This window comes from Mytilus galloprovincialis, chromosome 1 (genome assembly GCF_965363235.1).
Source record: "Mytilus galloprovincialis chromosome 1, xbMytGall1.hap1.1, whole genome shotgun sequence".
In the NCBI taxonomy this organism is placed as follows: domain Eukaryota; kingdom Metazoa; phylum Mollusca; class Bivalvia; order Mytilida; family Mytilidae; genus Mytilus; species Mytilus galloprovincialis.
Genome location: NC_134838.1, coordinates 104,228,027 through 104,248,161, shown reverse-complemented (window position 1 = coordinate 104,248,161; position 20,135 = coordinate 104,228,027). Strand labels below are relative to the sequence as shown.

Sequence of the window (20,135 nt, the reverse complement as noted above, 5' to 3'; positions counted from 1 at the left end):
ACCTTCGTATTAGGCAATCAAAATATGGCATTTTAACATGATGTATAATAATACTTTAATATTACACTTTTTTTATATCAGTTTTCAATATTCATGGCCTAAATTCATTGTTCATGTCAGTGTTTTCGTATATATTATGTTTCATTGCTCATGTGTTGTTTCCGTATATTTTAGCCACTCGTCTTGAGCCTACCCATTTGATCCGATAACACCCCATACAGCAATAAAATTATACTTTTATTGCCATTCATAACTCTTAACAGACCAATTAACAGACCGGGTTTTATACATCCGACCCATTAACAGACCAGGTCTTAAATAAAGATTGATTTATGTCACAAAAATACAGATTTTTGTGTAGATTTTTCACACAATGATATCAATTTGGTTGACAAACATAATGCCTGTCTTTCTTCGATGTACAAAATATCGCATGCAAGTAAATTCAACCAACGTGTCTTTTTGTGTACATTTTGTGTGTGTAAAATGTGTATAAATTTATTGATGAGTAACACGCCTTTTCATTTTATAGATCGTACATCGAAGCTAGAAAAATAATAATTACACCACTGGATTCAGTACATTGAATTGTTTTGTTAGACATAAATAATTTTTATGATAAACATATATTTAAAAAGTTATACAATGAAACATGCAGAATTTCCAATGATTTCCTCGATAACACCTGATTAACAGACTTTAGCCAACCCGATTAACAGACCCACCGCCGATATAGCCACATACTCAATATAGATTAACCGACCAATCTCTCGGTTAGCCGAGTGTCGGCCGTGTACTTGGACGATAATAAGGATAAAGCAAATGCATTTAATCGTTATTTTTGTGATCAATCGAGTGTTGATGACTCATCTGCAAATATCCCAGAACTAAATTTAGATGAAATCATACATACATTAGATAATATAATTATAACGCAAGAGGAAGTTTATGACCAACTTCTCTTGTTAGATGTGTCTAAGGCAACAGGCCCCGATAGCATTAGTCCAAGATTTCTTAAATATGCTGCTTTAGAATTAAGCTATCCCTTGGCTCTGTTGTTCAATAAGTCACTTCAATTATGCACTTATCCGTATGAATGGAAAATAGCAAATGTGATACCAGTTTTTAAGAGTGGTTCTCAAGAAATTTTATCAAACTATAGACCAATCTCTCTGTTATCTATTATTGGTAAAACGATGGAAAAATGTGTTTTTAAATATTTATTTAATTTTCTTTCTTGTTATAAAATTATTACAAACTTGCAATCAGGTTTTATGCCTGGAGATAGTACTGTTAATCAACTTATTTATATTACAAACGATATCGCTAGAGCCCTTGATTTTGGAAAGGAAATAAGAGTTGTGTTTTGTGATATCAGTAAAGCGTTTGACCGGGTCTGGCATGAAGGCCTCCTTCATAAACTAGAAAAATATGGAATAAGAGGGGACTTACTTAAATGGTTTAAAAGTTATTTATCTGAAAGAAGACAAAGAGTTGTCATAGGAGGACAGACCTCTGACGTGTACAGCATTAAAGCAGGTGTCCCCCAGGGCTCAATTTTAGGCCCTGTATTATTTTTATTATTCATAAACGATATTGTATGTGACATATCATGCAACATCAGACTTTTTGCTGACGATACGTCATTATATATAGTTGTTGAGGACGAGTATGCTACATCTGAATTAATGAATTCTGATATAGAAAAAATTCACCAATGGTCTCAACAATGGCTTGTTAATTTTAATCCAAGAAAAACTGAAACCATGACCATATCTAGAAAAAGAGCAAAACCCCATAATCCACCAATATATATGAATGATGCACTTATACAAGAGGTTATAGAACATAAACACTTAGGGTTAATTTTTCAAGAAAACGGTTGTTGGGAAAGTCATGTAAACTATATTATTGATAAAGCTACGCCTCGCTTAAATCTTATGAGGAGTTTAAAGTTTAAACTATCGCGTAATAATCTACAAGTTATATATATATATCAGTTTTATCAGGCCTATTCTTGAATATGCGGATACTGTGTGGGATAATATACCAATTTATTTAAAGGACAAACTAGAGAGCATTCAAATAGAAGCGGCTCGTATAGTCACAGGTGCCACTAAGCTTTGCTCTAAATCTAATCTTTATAATGATACTGGTTGGGTATCTCTGAGTGAAAGAAGATCCAGACATAAAATTATTAAATTTCACGAAATGTTTCATGATCAAGCTCCTTATTATCTTTGTAGTCTCGTACCTCAACAACTAGATCAAGTCTATAACTATAATACTAGAAGTGCATCTAATGTCCAAAATATGAACTGTAAAACTACCTTTTATCAAAATTCTTTCCTACCATCTGTTATTCGTGAATGGAACAGGCTTCCACAAGATGTTAGATGTAATCCATCAAAATTTACACTTAAAAATTACATAAATCGAGATGCTAAGAAAGTCCCTACATATTATAATACTGGTTGTAGAAAAGGCCAAATACTTCATGCCAGACTCCGGTTGAATTGTTATGGCTTAAATGAGCACTTATTCCAGAAAAATATTGTTCTTTCCAGCCTATGTAATTGTGGGCAAGTTGAGAGCAGCAAACACTATTTGCTAGAATGTCATAATTATAGACTCATCAGGGCACAAACCATTTCTACACTACCAATATATAATGTACAAACATTAGTATCAGGTAGTGAACTCATCAGTAATGAGGAAAACGAAAATATTTTTAAAGTTGTACAAAGATTTATTTTAGAAACAGGGAGATTTGGTCCATAACAATTATCTTTATATCGATGTCGATTTAGATGTTGAAACTTTGATTTAATGTTACCCTTTTTTCGGAACATTTACATATATATCATATACATGAACCATAATTATGATAAAAAGAGTTGATCACATTTTTCGATCAAACTGACTTCTGAGTAACGGGCAAACCACAGAATAAACATGTTACATGTGAATTGAAAATTAGATTATACGAGTTTCTCATATACTATGTTCCTAATTTTGTCATTTCTTTTTAAAGGGAGACGGATTTATATAAGTTTTTCTTGTTTCCGAATCCCTGTATTTATGTTGTATTATTATATTTCATGCACTTTTTTTTTTAATAAATATTGTTTAAACTAAGAGTTATCCTTCGTTTCATATTTTTCATATAGGATATAACGTACTAAATGGTGGCCCCATTGCCGGCAATGTTATTTTTAGCAATTATCTCCTTAAAAGGCGCTTTTAATAAACTAATTATGGAAAAACTGCTGTTGCCTAATTGAAGCTCGATATCTATTTGCGATTTTACCGCACTCAAATATATATGGTCCCATGGCTTTTCTTGGTGAATTTTGGGGTTTTTCACGATACCTGACGATTTCGCAGAAAAATTTCCCTAATTTTGAGCAACATAAAAAAAATATTTCCGGCCCTTCATACTATACATTTAAGGACAAATTTGTGCTTGCATGAAACTTCATTCATAATGCTTTCCAGAAGAAAAATATATAAAAGATATAACAACCAATCACAGAGAGCCATCTATTTTTATCTCTATGTCATGTTCCCTTCATAAAATGGCTGCGCCCATGTAATTTTATTTGGTACATTGTAACCTTTACATGTTGTACTGTTAAATCAATCATCCTTAATCAGAACGAGAGTTGTATGTGTGAGTGTATGCGAGTGGGAGAGAAAGGCTTTTTATTTTTACTTTATGTGATTACATGCTTGTTATGAGCCCTATAATTAGGAAATAAAATATCTTTATCTTATCTTTATCTGTATCTTATGTCCCTTAAATATATCCTGACTAGCGTAGAAAAAAGCTACATCGCAAAAAATACTGAACTTCGGCGGAGGAAAATTCAGAAGGGACAGTTCCTATTTAAATGACAAAATCAACAGCTTAAACACATCAAACGAATGGATAACAACTGTCATATTCCTGATTGGTACCGCGGTATTTCTATATGTAGAAAATGGTGGATTAAACCTGGTTTTATAGCTAGCTAGTAGACTGACCTCTCACTTGTTTGACAGTCGCATAAAATCCACAAATTGAAAAAAATGTGTTAATGTTCGCCCTTGTGATGTTTTTCTACGACAAGTGCTTGTGGTCATCCGATGTCAGTACTTCAGTACTTCAGTGCTTTGATTTTTGTATTATCGGATACTGAATACATCTTTTATCAAATAATATTTTGGGTCTGCTCAACCTGTCAACATCAAAACAACAACAGACAAACAAATTTTATGTGTTGCCGTTAAGAATTAGTCCAGTTGACCGCAACTGCTTGTCGACTGTCACTGGTAAGTCTGTTTGGTGTTTATGTATAAGTTTAGAAACAAACAGTGATAATGTCTTGTACGCATAAAATAAGCATTATTTATATATAAGGAGATAATTTGAGTGATTGCCAGGGGCAGGGATTCATAACCTCTCCAAAAACGAGACAATTATCCACTATAGTTTTAATGAAGTACATGTAAGCAATTTTAGACTACTAAACCTGTATATTACCTTCAACAATGAGAAAAACCCGTACAGGATAGAAGGTGTGCGCATGCACTAGAAGATGGCTGCTTTTTTCTGAAGCTCCAAGTTAGAGACTTTTAATTTGTGGAAGTTTCCCAGTTTTTCGCATTTTTCTGAGATATTACACAGCCATGAGTGACCTTACATACACATACACATTTTAAATCAATTTTCAAACGATTATATTATTTTTTGATTGAATTGTGGCCTTTTTATTAATCTCCACATGGTAAAGCTCAGCATCCAACATGGCACCAAAAGTGAAAGATATTTGTAACAACTGTAATTTAATAAGGATGTGGTATCTAATGACAGAGCCTTATCATGCTCTATTTGTGATAAATGGTTCCACATCAAATCTGAAAGGGTTCCTGTCGCAGATTATGACTTTTTACAAAAATCAGATGATAGTATCCAGTGGGTTTGCAAGGGATGCAAAGGGGCATCCCAGAAAATATGTAAGATGTTGACTTTAATGCACACAAGACAAGATAAGATAGAAACAGAAGTTGTTGGTCTTGCTAACAGTCTGAAACATTGTAATGATAGGATCAATTCAGTGGATAAAAATTTATCCCAACTTAATGAAAACTTACCCAAGATGGTGTCACAACAAATAAGTCAGATTATTGATGACAAGTCGGAGGAAGAGAAAAGAGAAGCAAATGTTATTATATTTGGTATGCCTGAATCTGAGGAGGGGGATTCTAAAATGAAAGATACTGAATTTATTCAGGGGCTTTGTAGTGATTCTTTAGGGATCGACAATATTGCTATTGACGAGATTACACGCTTAGGTGCAAAGCCTAAGAAAGGCTCTGGGAAATTCAGACTTACTAGGTTAGTTGTTAAAGATAATACCTCTAGGAACAATCTATTTCGTAATGCTTATAAGTTGAAAGACACCATGATAGGTGCTCACAAGAAAATTGGCATAGGCAGAGACCTAACAAAAAAACAGAGAAATTAATAATGCTCTACGTATTAAATTGGGTCAAATGAAAAAGGATTTTCCACATAGGAGTTGGGCCATTCGTAGAGAGAAGATAGTTGAATTGCCAAAATCAGGGATTCCTCCATGGGCCCCCGATTCATAATGATAACAATGATTATTCAAATACTTCAAATGTAAATATGTTAACAGTTAGTGTTGATAATTTTGTTCCAGTTAATAGTTATGTTACAGTTACAGTTAATGACAATACAAATGAGCAGGGTGTTTCCGATATCCAATCAGTTAAGGAGGATAAGAAATTTACTTCAAAGGTTAATATGAAGTCGTTGAGAGTTCTGTTTTCTAATGTTGACACCCTGTCAAATAAGCGTTCAGAGTTTGAGGCACATTTATCGATTGAAAAGCCACATATAATAGGTTTATGCGAAATATATCCTAAGAACTCTATGGATAAATCTATAGCATCCATTCTAAATCTAGCTGATTACGAAAAGTATTTACCGGACAAAGTGGGGGATAGAGGTGTAGTTATTTATATTCACAAGTCTTTGACCGCTTTTAAAGTTGACATTTTATCAGAATCTGGTTTTAATGAATCAGTGTGGTGTGAAGTTAAATTAGAAGGAACTGATAAACTGTTACTGGGCTGTATTTATAGGAGTCCGTCGTCTGTTCCATGTAATAATAAGAAATTGAATGATTTAATATGTCATGCTCGTAACTTAAAGTAAAGCCATTATTTAATTATGGGAGACTTTAACTACCCTGAAATCAAGTGGGTTGATAATGAAGTATCAAGTGGTATTAACACAGATCCTTTTAAATTTTATGAGTGTATGCAAAACAATTTCCTTTTTCAACATATACATGTATGTACACCGACACGTTTTCGTACTGGTCAAAATGCCAATTTACTTGACCTGGTTTTTACGAATGAAGAAAACATGATAGCCAAAGACTCTATACAAATGGATTCGCCAGTTGGGAAGAGTGACCATTGCTTGATAAATTTTGATTTTTGTTGCTATTTGAATAATGAGAATACTTCTGGCGATCGTTTTTTCATATTTTAGAGGTAACTATGAGCTTTTTAATGAGACTCTAAACGTCATTGACTGGGATGTTCTGCTAAATAATAAAAGTATTAATGAAATGTGGAAATGTTTCTCTTCTATTATGTCCGATAACATTGATAGATTTAGAAAAATACTGACCGTAATTTTATAAGCCCACCTTTGTGGATGGATAGAGCTACTAAGTCTGCAATAGTCAAGAAATGTAAATCATGGAAAAAATATAAATATTCAAGAAATAATTTGTCATATGTTAAATATGTGAAGGATCGCAATGAATGTACAAATGCTGTTAAAAATGCTAAACTTAGTTTTGAACAAAAAGTGGTCTTAGAATCAAAGACTAATGTTAATTAAGTCGTTTTGGAATTATGTTAACAGTAAACTCAAGACTAGATCAGGAATAGGCACTCTTGAGAAACCAGATGGTTCTTTAGCATCCAGTACTGCTGACAAAGTTGAAGTTTTAAATCAGTTTTTTACTAGTGTCTTTACTCAAACAGAGGACTTGAAAGATTATGATACTAATTCAGTGTCGAACAATTTTTTAAATGATATTGAAATTTGCCAGGAAGATGTATTAAAGAAACTTAATAATTTAAAGACAGATAAATCTGCAGGACCTGATGGTTTTCATCCGAAAGTTTTATTTGAAGTTAGACACGCAATTTGTTATCCATTGTTTCTAATTTTTAATAAGTCTATCAAAGAGGGTAAAGTTCCAAACGATTGGAAAAATGCTATAGTATCACTGATATTTAAGAAAGGGAAAAAACTGAAACCGGGTAATTATAGACCTGTAAGCTTAACATCAGTGGTATGTAAGATATGTGAATCCATTTTTAGAGACAATATTATGAAGTTTATTCTCACGAACAATCTTTTTACTAGTAGTCAATATGGTTTCCGTCCCGGTAGATCATGTGTTACTCATCCCCTAGTGGTTCTAGATGAGTGGTCAGAATTAATTGATAGTGGTTTTCCACTGGACTCGAGTCTCGATTTTCCTTGATTTTTCCAAGGCGTTTGATACCATGCCACATCAGCGTTTATTTTTGAAACTTGAAAAAACTTGGTATAAAGGGCTGCATTTTGAATTGGATAAAGAGTTTTCTATTTCGGCGTAAGCAATGTGTTCGTATAAATAACACAACATCAACATGGTCAGACGTGGTGAGCGGTGTACCTCAGGGTAGTGTTTTAGGACCAGTTCTTTTCTTAACATTTGTAAATGATCTTCCTGATGTAGTAGAGGGTATAGTGAAAGTTTTTGCTGATGATTGTAAAGTTTATTCTAAAGTCTCGTCAGATTATGAGCGATGTAAGTTACAGGAAAATTTGGACAGATTATGTGAATGGTCAGATATGTGGAAATTAAAATTTAATGCTGCTAAATGTAAAGTATTGCATATTAATCCTGACAATGACCTGCAATATCGTTATACCATGTTGGATGAATCCGGAAATTTTATTGCATTATCAACAGTGAATGAAGAAAAGGATCTGGGAGTAACTTTCGAGTCTAATTTGAAATTTGAAAAACATATAAGTGATATTTATAACAAAGCGCAGAGAGTGTTGTCTCTTATTCATCATTCTTTTGATTACATGGATCAAGATATGTTTCTTACTATTTATAAATCAATAGTACGTCCGCTGCTAGAATATGCGACATGTGTCTGGTCACCGTATCTTAAAAAAGACATCCGCAAACTGGAATCTGTACAAAGAAGGGCCACAAAACTGGTAAAAAATATTTGTCATCTTAATTATGAAGACAGGCTACGTTCATTGGGTTTGCCAACCTTGGAATATCGTAGGGATAGGAATGATATGATACAAGTCTACAAAGCTTTGCATGGTATAGATGACATCGACTGGATGAGCCTATTTACTTTAGCACCATCTAATAATACTAGAGGTCACTCATTAAAACTTTTTAAAAAACAGTGTAAGACCACACATAGACTAAATACTTTTTCAATTAGAGTAGTGGATCAGTGGAATAACCTGTCGGATTTAACAGTGACGGCAAAGACTCTGAACGATTTTAAGTCTGCATTAAATGGCGAAAATTGGAACCCATATAAATTCATATGTTCGTGTTAGTGTTTCAGCTGCGCACACCTAAATAAGTATTTTTTGATAAGTGTAATATAAATATATTATGAGATGAGAAATCACATATACGACAATCCAATATGAGGGGTCAGTAGAAGCCTTTGGCTTATGTAACGACCCGAAGATAAAGGTATAAAGGTATAAAGGTATATAGAAAGTTCCTGAGTGGCCTGAGTATAGTTGGCAATTATGAAAGACCCTTGGCCTTGCATCAAAATATAAAACAATTCAATTGAGAAAACTAAAACACAGCAAACAAGTGCCTGTGAACTAATGGCCTAATTTGAAAAATGAATTTATAACAAAACAAATAAGATATTAACCAAATACAACCACTGACATGACTGAAATACAAGTTCTTGTTAGATTGCATGTGTTGTTTGTGTGGATATTGTAGGAACATTGTGATTTGTGTTGATTTATATGCTCTTAATGAGCCCTTTGATTAAGAATAAAGATATTTGAATTTTGACTTGAGGCAGGCACTTAAAGAATGTGGTGGAGTTAAACATATTTGTTAGACCTCAATCAGCCCCATACCTGGGACAGTGGCACAACACTAGAATCAACTCTAAAAACCAATTAAAAGGCTTAACTCATCATATGGATTCAAAGCAGAAAATATCAAACAAAAACAGACCAGGGGTTTATGACTTTAACCCCTGATGTGGCAGGGTATTTAAAACAAAGGACTATCACCCATGGGTCACAATGGAAACAAAACGGCTCATTAGAAAAAGAGATAGACTTTATAAAAAAAATCTGGGAATGCATCACTTGCTAAAAAATACAAAGAGGCTAGACTCGTAGAATGTAACTGTATACATGTATACAGCCTAAATAATCAACAAGAAAAGATATACAAATAAATTTAATGATCAAAATCATCAGTCAAATTGTTACATGAATAATTTGACAATTTTATTCTACTTTTGGGTTGTTGTGTATAATCTTGAAAACTGTTTAAAGTATAGGTATAATCACTTTTTATAAGCCTGTTAACTAAACATATTATTGTACACCCTTGTCTGTTTATTCTTCCATTTGTTTATATCTATTGATTTAAGCTCCCTTTCAATTTAAAAAAAAAAAGATTTTACATGTCAGAGTAATGAAGTTTTATTTATTGAAAAAGGAGGATTTTCCAGTTTTCTGACAATAAGTTATTACAATGTATAACTCAAAAATGCTTTGAGCAGTTTTTATAAAACTTAGTTGAAATTTTTTTAATTATTTTTTTTATCTTTTGTCCTTATTCTTTTTTCAATTTTAATAAATTTTAGATTTTACATTTCCCAGTTAAGGGACCTTTATTCATGAAAAAGGGGGGGTCCAGTTTTCGGACACTAACTCGAAAGTGCTTTGAGTTGTTTTCATGAAACTTTTGTGATTGGTTTATTTCTATGGAAGTTAATGACACATTTTAGCTATTTTTCATGTTTTTGCCTATTTTTCTTCAGAACCATTATAGATAGAGTAACTATGATCAGTAATAAAAATATGCAACTTCTTCAAGATAAGATCTACAAAAAGGTGGAATTAACTTAATCTTGTGATCAACTTCTTAAAGTAGTTACTGACACATAGAATTTGCTGAATTCAGAAAGGCAGTGTTTGACCAATACATTGTATTAGCATTTTTTATGATTATCTTAAAACTTTGTTAAAAAATCAGCAAGAAAAGGTCTACAAGAAAATAAATTGATAAAATGGTCAGTTGACTCCTTGAAATTATATTAGACATAATTGTCTTTAAACTGGACTTACTCTTTAAATTTGCTATTCACCGTGAAGATTAACTGAAGTTTTGTCAGTCAAGGACTTATATAAGCATACATTTTCAGTATTTTTTTTTCTCATTGTTGAAGGTGACTTATAGTCCACTTCATCATTTCCAGTATTTTGTATTTATTGCATCAATGCATATATCATATGTATCTAAATGTAAATTATAATAAAGTTTGCCTTAAGTTTTACTCTGTTGAAAATTCCACTCTATTTATTTCCTTTTAACTACACAATTTAATTATTTGGTACAATAATATAACATACCCATGTGACACAAATTGATTTACGTCTGACTTGAAAATAAGTGAAAAATGAGGTCAGGTTGAAAAAAGGTGAAAATTAAGTAGCTGAACTACATCTTTCAAATGTGCCCAGTTTGACAATTTATGTCAATATTTTGCAAAAAGTTATTGATACCATTATACATGTTATAGAGCTAATTGAAGATTTTTTTAAATCAGATTTACACTTTATATTAGCAGAAAAAGAACATTTGATGGCCTTGGTAATAAAATTCATCAAATGTCTTTTGTTAACTTAAACCTTTAAAGGTCAATGGAAAACCCAAATTTCTATATTTGTTCATTATTACCAAGAAAGTGATATTGAATGTATATCATAAAAAGTATTTTAATATGCTATAAATCAAAGTCCATGGGTGTACATGTATATGGAAGGAAATGAGTAGGAACAGCTGATGATGGCTTCCTTGAAAATAAGTCGGGGAATTAAAACATGCAAATATTGTGAATTAGTTTTACATGTAAGTAAAGTATTATCCATATTACTTCGTCTTTTTTAAAAGATATATATATATATATGAAACTGTAAAACTGTTGCATGCACATATGATTACATGCATGAGTGTCTGTCTATACATGTAAATGTATACTAGTAGATATACAAACCTTCTTGTAGTTCAAAGTCCATTATTGGTTGCATTACACTATTTATTGAATTAAATTCTTTTATCATCAAGCATTTTTTATAATAGGAGTGCCTGTATTTATTTAAATGTGTAAATATCTCACATTCTTAAGCAAAGTATTGTTAAGAAGTAATTAAATAACCACTGATCATTCTGATAGTTCTTTTAACCTTGAATAACAAAATTTAGGTCTGTGATGAATTTTAAGTTAAAATAGCTATTTGTGTTAGGTGTTAGGTTATAAGTTATAATGTCTGAAGCTGTCACACTGAATTGTAGACCCTTGTAACATAAAATTGTCCATGTTTTGAGGTAGAGCTGGCATACTTTTAAAAAAAGTTGATATAATTTGTTCAAAAATTAGTGCACTTCACTGTAAAAAAAAAAATAGAGCAGGTGCATTTTTTTTTTTTTTATTTCAAATTTATTGTGTAAAAGAAATGCACTAAGAATTAAGCAAAATCACTCTGTTTTTGGGAAATGAATTCAATTAATATAGATTCTGTTCTTTGAAAAAGTAGTTTGGATTCAATCAATGGATATTGGATGTACTGAAGTTTGGATAGGATGCTGAGTGGAGTTTGGAGAGGATATTGAGTGAAGTTTGGAGAGGATATTGAATGAAGTTCAAAGAGGATATTGAGTGAATTTTGGAGAGGATATTGAGTGAAGTTTAGGGAAGATATTGAATGAAGTTTGGAGAAGATATTGAGTGAAGTTTGGAGAAGATATTGAGTGAAGTTTAGAGAAGATATTGAGTGAAGTTTGGAGAAGATAAGTTTAGAGAGGATATTGAATGAAGTCTGGAGAAGATAAGTTTAGAGAGGATATTGAGTGAAGTTTGGAGTAGATAAGTTTGGAGAGAATATTGAGTGAAGTTTGGAGAGGATATAAGGTGTAATGCAGTTTGATAGGATATTTAGTGAAGTTTGGAGAACATAAGTTTAGAGAGGATATTGAGTGAAGTTTGGAGAAGATAAGTTTGGAGAAGATAAGTTTGGAGAGGATATTGAGTAAAGTTTGGAGAAGATAAGTTTGGAGAGGATATTGAGTGAAGTTTGGAGAAGATAAGTTTGGAGAGGATATTGAGTAAAGTTTGGAGAAGATAAGTTTGGAGAGGATATTGAGTGAAGTTTGGAGAGGATACAAGGTGCAATAATGTTTTGATAGGATATTGGGTGTAATGAAGTTTGTAGAAGATATATTGTATAGTGGGGTAAGTAATGTTTGATTATCCACCCATTCATTCATGATTTATATATTATTAATTATTATGAGTGTATGTTGTAAGTGTGCTGTGAACATGTCAATGCTCATCAATGTATGGTTTCATCAATACACTATTTGAATTTTATAAAAGTTTTCTGTATCTTAACTGTCCTTCAATTGAGTATGATATACCTTTTAACACCACTGAACATTGTGCAAAATTATAATATGAATGTCAGGCTAAAACAATTTAACTCTCAAATATTTAATGACAGTTATATAATGATGTCTATTGCCAGATATATATGATGATGTTATAGAATTTTATTTCATTTTTATGCACTTGAGAGAGTTTAAATGATTTATTATCTGGTGAAAAATTCAATATCAGAATGGTTTAATACACTGATGGGATTTATGTATAGATTAACTTTTTATTAATTCAACAATTATGAATGTGGCTGCAGATCAGACATGATCAATGTCTTTACTGATTAAACTTGCATACAGTATATATCTAAGGATGTGATAACCCACATCATGTGACGTCAGCATCCGTTAACATGTGTGTTGACATACAAAACAGCAAAAAATGGAACAATAACAAATAAACTGCAGTAAACATAAGAGATTGTGGTGCAGTCATCAGTCATCTTGTTGGAAGATTTAATAAATCGGTCAATAGTGGAAATATAAAAGGAATTATGTATAATAAAAAGTCAAGTATTTAATAGTTTGTAAGATACTTGGCATATAATTATTTTTTCTTTCCATGTGGTAAGTTTTAAATGTAAGTGTTTTTGTAAACTAATTCGGTCATCTGCACATTCAAATAACATGAAAATTGTTGAAATAAAATACTTATTAATGTATTCTGAAGAACTATCAAATTCTGCATGTAAAGTGCTTGTTAAATAAAATTGTATAAAATTGTTATCAAAATGATAAATTTACCAATTATTAAACTCCATGGGCTGCTGATTGAAGGATAACTTTATGAACAGAATTAATTGATGGAAAGAAATCATATGAACCTTGATTGAATTTAAACAATTATAACTGTGATTTAACAATTTTAAATTTTTATATTATAGATTCATTGAATGAAGCAGAGTTCTTTTCTGATTCTTTTTATTGTTTTTTTTTTAAACAAACAATAGATGAGTTTGACTTTTTTTTTATAGAATTTGTCAAATTGATATAATTACATACATATACCATAACTAAATGTCCTAGTAACATTATAGAGATAAGATAGCTGACTTCTGTAGATATTTTTATCTTAGATAGCTTTCGTTAAGGATGTTTAATTTGGTGGGACAGGATTCAACTGTACTGGAAATATTCAGAAAGAGGGAAAGTTTACCCCTCATTCATTTATTATTTAGATGAACATATCTCACACATGGAACAAAATCATTAAATATGGTAGGGATTTTATTTTTTGTTCTGTATATTTCTGTTTTTTTTTGGTTCTTTCTTTCTAATAAGTTCCAAATAAAGGATATCTGAGACCTCTATTGTTATGGACACACATGTATATATATTTATATGGTTACTGTTATGTTGAACAGTTGTTATACAAAATAGTTTCAGGAAAATTTTGAAATAGGAGATGGCCGTTAAATCCTGAATCTTTTTTCATGATACTCTTGATTTAAATAAAATCCTACAACAATATATTTACAAAGAAGGCTTTATACTGTCTCAGATATAAATATCCTGTGTTTACATTTTGTTTGTTCTGAAAGCATGGATACAATATATAAATAGATTTTTTTCTAGGAAAAAAGTATATATAGATATATATATACTGATGTACAATGTGTAAACGTGGTATGATTTTTTAATTTCCAGGTTGACTACCAGTAAAAATGTGATTGAGATATTTGAATGATGGGTTCTACACCCTTTGATACTTATAGAACTATAAAACAAAGGCTAGAAGAAGAGCCAGAGCACATTGTATGGACATTGCCTCGGAAAGTTTGTATTCTAAAGGTGACGGGAAAATTAGGCATCAAAGTAAAAGTATATGAGGTATGTATTAATATTATTATATATAATTTGTAATCTGAATAAAAAGATATTGGATGATACCGTTTCTTTTCAACGTTTGAAAATGTGAGGTATCAGACAATCTTTACAGGTTCTAATAGATATAGGAAGATGTTCATGTGGTATGAGTGCCAATGAGACAACTCAAGTCACAATTTATAGAAGTAAACCATTATAGGTCAAGGTACGGTCTTCAACAAGGAGCCTTGCTTAATTGCATCTTTATTCATAGAGAAGCAAAATTTAGATATGTGAAGTACAATGTATTGTCATAATCATTTGATTAAAAAAACTTCCAACCTGTAACTGTAATTTTAAAGTAGTTGATCAAGTATTAGGAAGACACATCAACCATCATTTACTCATTTGGTGAGTAAAATACTGCATCATCAGGATCATTTGCCCACTGTTTTCCTATTTGGTGAATAAGATACTTCATCATCAGGGACATTTGCCCACCCCTTTCTCAACCTAAAGAACTTTGAAATTTTAGTTATCTTCTTAAAGAATGTCTTAAGAAATAGAAATAGACCTGAAGCTCCTGAAATCTAGCTGAATCACTGTTGATGGCAATCATTCAACTGGATGGATAATTATTTCATACTTCTATATGTAAACTACATGTTTCAATGATTTCAAGATTTAAGTTATCAAATAGGATTTATAAATTTGTTAAAAATCCATTGAGTTAATAAAGTTTGTACCAGTTTTTCACCTGTAATTTAGTATGATAAAATTATGTAAATCTTATATATATAGTACTACTGAGTATATTACTCTAGTTCTTTACATATTAAATTGTAAAAATGAATATCTATACCAAGCATATAGTCAAGAAATACATGTAATATTTCCGTAGGTGTTAAATATTTGAGTATCAGTGCTACTTAATAAGGAAGCTTGCTACAAAAAACATTTATGTGTCATTGTATGTCTAATAGGACAAGAGCCGGTAATCTTAGAGGCAAAAATATCTGATAACAAAAGTAGAAAGTTATTAACGATGTAATCTTGATGTTTAAGGTATATAGATCCTATAGAATAAGTATTATACCACATATAAATTGAAATGCTTGTCAACAATTTAAGTGCTGCTGGAGATTCAATGTAAGATGCTAAGAGGAATTTGGATGTTGAAGAGCATTCTAACACTTAAAAGTTTCATTAATTACTTTGGCGTGTGTCATTTATCTACCACTTCAAGATTCATTTGATTGTTTTTCTTGGCTCATTTACCCCATCCCATTATTTTTCCCCACATACTGTGGATTCATTGGCATTCATGGGATAGCAATATTCATAGATTTTGTTGGTAAAGCTGAACCACAAATTCATCTGTTTAACGAAATACAAATCTTACTTAAAATTTTATTTGTGTCAAGATTCAGATCTTAGCATATACATTGACAATAGAAGAATGAGTTTTAGTCTGTTTATTGTCTTATGAGGAAAGTTCACACTAGATTTAAAGATGACCTACATTTTGTACATGATTTGTTTGAGTTAAAGTTTGTTTTTAAGTTCCTGATTTAAGTAATAATTTTTTTTCCTTGATAAATGATCTTTTGTCAGTTGATAGGTCATGTTAAGAGATGAAGGTCCACAAATAGCACAATAAAATAATTTTAAGTGACCTTGAATTGTTCTTCGGCATGATTATTTAATTATGTGTTGTTTTAAAGTCCAGCTACAAATGATTAAGGAAAGATGTTTTTCATCATGCTTAGTGACAAAAGTCCTTATAAAAGTTAGATGAACTTGACCTTCATCATGTAGTAACTATCAGTAACAGTAATTGAGAGGGATTCTAGGTGATCTTATTGGTGACTTCATTTCTTAATTTTAATTTTGAATTGCAACTGCACATGAACTTGTCACTATCTTTGAATGAAAAAATAAATGAATTCTTTCATATCAGTTTATGGACTTTTTCTTATACCCTCATTGACAATGAATCTTTGTTTTGAATATATTTTTATACACATTCAAAATAACTAATATTATTACTACCCGTTATCATATTGATCAAAGTTAATCATATTAAGTCCACCATGAATAAATACATGCTTTGAAGAATAATTTAATTATATTTTACCAACCGAACTCTAAAATCAAATATTTAATAATATTTTAAATAAATCCTGATTTGATTATTATTTATTTATTTATTTATCGGAATGAATAATGTAAATATATCTTATAAACAGTGTTATATATTTTAGTACTAAGCCATGTTTGTCTGATTTGCGATTTTCTACTTAATATTTGATATTTTATTTTGATGTAATGAACTTAAATCTATATACACTGGCTAATATTTAAACTCCATTATCTTAAGATTTAAATTGTGTTTATAGACATTGTTCCCTTCCCATTAAATTCTTAGGAATTTTCGTGGGTAGAGTGTATTGAACCTTACGTACATATAACATTTACACAAGTTTATTGAAGCAGACACATGGTATTCAGTTAGTTTTTCAGATTAAAAATCTTATGTAGTGATGTAATTTGATACCAGTACACAAATATAATTAATTAGGTATCTGATACTTATGGACAAGAACTAACGTTTCTTACTCATGTAGGTAGCAAAATTACAGTAAGTTCTTTTTCATATAAAAAATAAACATGTCTATGAAGAATTTCCTAATTTCATTTCTACTAGAAGATTATTTTGATTAGATCATTGAAGATTAAGACTTAGAAATAACTATGAAGTTTAAATAAAATAATGCAGTTATGGTACCATTGCAAATATCAGAAGTTTTCCTCTTTCAAAATGTTGAAATACGAGCTGATTATATTCAAATTGAAAATATTCAGTTACTGTCTGTGAATGTTTTTTTTTCTCATTTCATTTCTCACTTGATCAGATGCAAAAACAGGGTTTTAACTTTTCTGTTTATTGGGGTTAGGGAGCTTTATATATGGTTTTAAGGGGGAACTTGACAGCATTTGGAGTGGGACATGTAAAAAGTTCATTCATTAACCATATATATAAAGCTCCATAAAAGGGTTTGGGGCTGACCCTCCCCTTAATCCATTTACTTAATATGAACAATAATGTCTTGTAAGAGCTGTCACACTATATCCCCCTCCCTCTCGCAACCCCGCACCCACCCCATTACAGAAAAGTAAGACAAATCAACACTAAGGTCAAAATGTATGACAGGGATGCATTTTCATTGTTATAATGTAAAATATAGACGAATAATGTGTGAATTATTAATCAGTTTGTAATACATCCGTTTACAGAAGGTACTTTATTTTAATTATTAAAATATTAGTTTTTAAATCCATAGTTATGTTTTTTTCACTTATTTTATCTGATACCAGCGAACAATAGGGAATCAATACATGTAGATTTACAATATTTAATCTTAATAAAACTCTTGATCATGCCTTTGTTTTCTAAATTTTTAATCAATGGTTATATTGGTAGGTTCTGTCAACAGTTGAAATATGTCTGTATTATCAGACTTCTGTGTAGATGGATAAAATGCATATATGTGATTACATAAAATGGCATTTCAGAAGATTTATACATAATAGGAAGAAAAAGTACGCTTTAGTTGTAGATCTTTCATGAATACAAGAAATACTACTTATAAACAGAGTAATGGATGTATATAACTGATAGTGATATCTCTAATTGAATATTTATAATATATATTGTTTTATTTTCCAGAGTAAAACATGTGATAAGACCTATGCAATTGTGACAAGGGTAAAGGAGGAATGTCGGTTGTTACAGGGACACAATTTAGTGGAGTATGAACGAATTATTTCCATAAACAACACCAATATTGAGACATATACAGAAGACTGTGTTCTACACCTGTTACAAACTCATCAACTTGATGTAGAACTTCTTGTGTGTCGTTTAGACTTGAAAAGGGACCGTGACTCATCTGGATCTTATACAAGTGAAATGTCTGGTCGGCCTTCAATAAAGATCAAACAAGTCAAACCTGAAGAAAGTACGGAAACAAACCAAATCATTTCTGCAGAATCTATACCCGATTCACTTGTTCCAGGACATTTTTTAGATGATAGAAATATTTCTGTACCCGTTATTAATTCTCCTAGTGAGATGATGTACAACCCAGAACGATGTACCTGTAATTCTCTAGATTCCACCAGGAAACCAAAACCAAATATTAACCCACAGGGTAATACAGAAATCTACATAAAATATCCCCACTGTGTCAAGTGGTCATCAACTAAAACAATAACTCTGGATAGAGGCAGCAGGCAGAACTTTGGATTCAAGTACAAGATTAAACAGTGTACTTATGTAAGTTTACAGAAAACTAGTTCTTGTCCACTTTTATATTGCTTAAGATTATGGTGCTGATGCATAGACTTAACATGCTTTATGGTCATTTTATGATACACAGTATTGCTAATGTCGGTCCACACAAGATAAGGGACTAATATGTCCAAAAGCCTGTTTTTTGTTGGGTTTTTTTTATTCAGTAGAAAATTTGTTCTCTCAATGGCTATCCTATCTGCATAGATGCCTTGTTCTTTGAATTTTAAAACATAAATTTCTAGGCTTATAAATTTTGACAAATTCTGTCAAATATTTTAATAAATATCTCATGCTCAAAAATAAAAAATATGTTTTTCTATTTATTTAAGTCTGCTGTTAGGTATAGGTTCATATATATCAGTATATTGCATTTGTGTATATTTAAGTGCCACTTTAAACTATGACCTAATTATTACAGCTATCTGACACTTATAGATAATTTATCACACATCACAAGTTCAAAATTTTCCCACTACTATTACATGTAGTACTATCAGGGTCATATCCAGCCATTTATAAAAGGAGGGGGGAGGGGGTTCCAACCAAGGAGTAAGGGAGGTTCAAACTATATGTCCCCATTCAAATACATTGATCGTCCCAAAAAAGGGGGGCAACCCCCGGAAACCCCCCTGGATCCGCCACTGACTATATACAGTCTGTGACAGTCATTTAGATCATGTTATTTCAAAGGAATGACTTTGTGATACTTTCTTTGCCTTGTTTGGAATTGAGATAATTTAGGCTATTCTCTTTGACATGTTCGGGTATTAAGGTCAACTTTTCTTGGTGTGATATTATATTGACAGAAAATAAATGTCATCCATTTGAATAGTAAAATATGTTTATTATATTGCTAAGGATGTTGTACTTGAAATAGTCAATCCGATGTTAACCTTATCAATCCTAAAAGCCTATGTGTTGTGATTTATTTCATCAATATTCACTGTAAATATTGTTTCATTGGATAGTTTCTAAGTGAAAATTCCCTTTATCATGACTTTTATATCTAAAACTACAGTTTATTGAAAAACTTGCAGATTTAATTAAAAATTGGATCCAACATTTAACATAGAAACTCTGGAAAATTGTAATATTATTGATTAATATATGTAGCATGCCTATTTTGTTTGTCAGTTTCAAATACAAGG

At 31.2% G+C, this 20,135-nt stretch overlaps 1 protein-coding gene across 6 annotated transcripts in view; it reads left to right on the top strand.

The window, feature by feature from the left end:
* Nucleotides 1-4,185: 4,185 nt before the first annotated feature.
* LOC143048289 (uncharacterized) overlaps nt 4,186-20,135 on the top strand; it is a 28,402-nt gene continuing 12,452 nt past the window's right edge. The window contains exons 1-3 of one of the 6 annotated variants that reach the window (XM_076221879.1): nt 4,186-4,314; nt 14,472-14,654; nt 18,361-18,969. In XM_076221879.1, coding sequence (XP_076077994.1) covers nt 14,508-14,654; nt 18,361-18,969 — 756 coding nt within the window. In that variant the 5' untranslated portion in view covers nt 4,186-4,314; nt 14,472-14,507. Of the gene's footprint in view, nt 4,315-11,086; nt 11,241-13,121; nt 13,405-13,906; nt 14,043-14,471; nt 14,655-17,185; nt 17,272-18,360; nt 18,970-20,135 lie in introns of those variants that run through there. The other 5 variants (XM_076221888.1, XM_076221915.1, XM_076221897.1 and 2 more) reach the window with 5 other exon arrangements.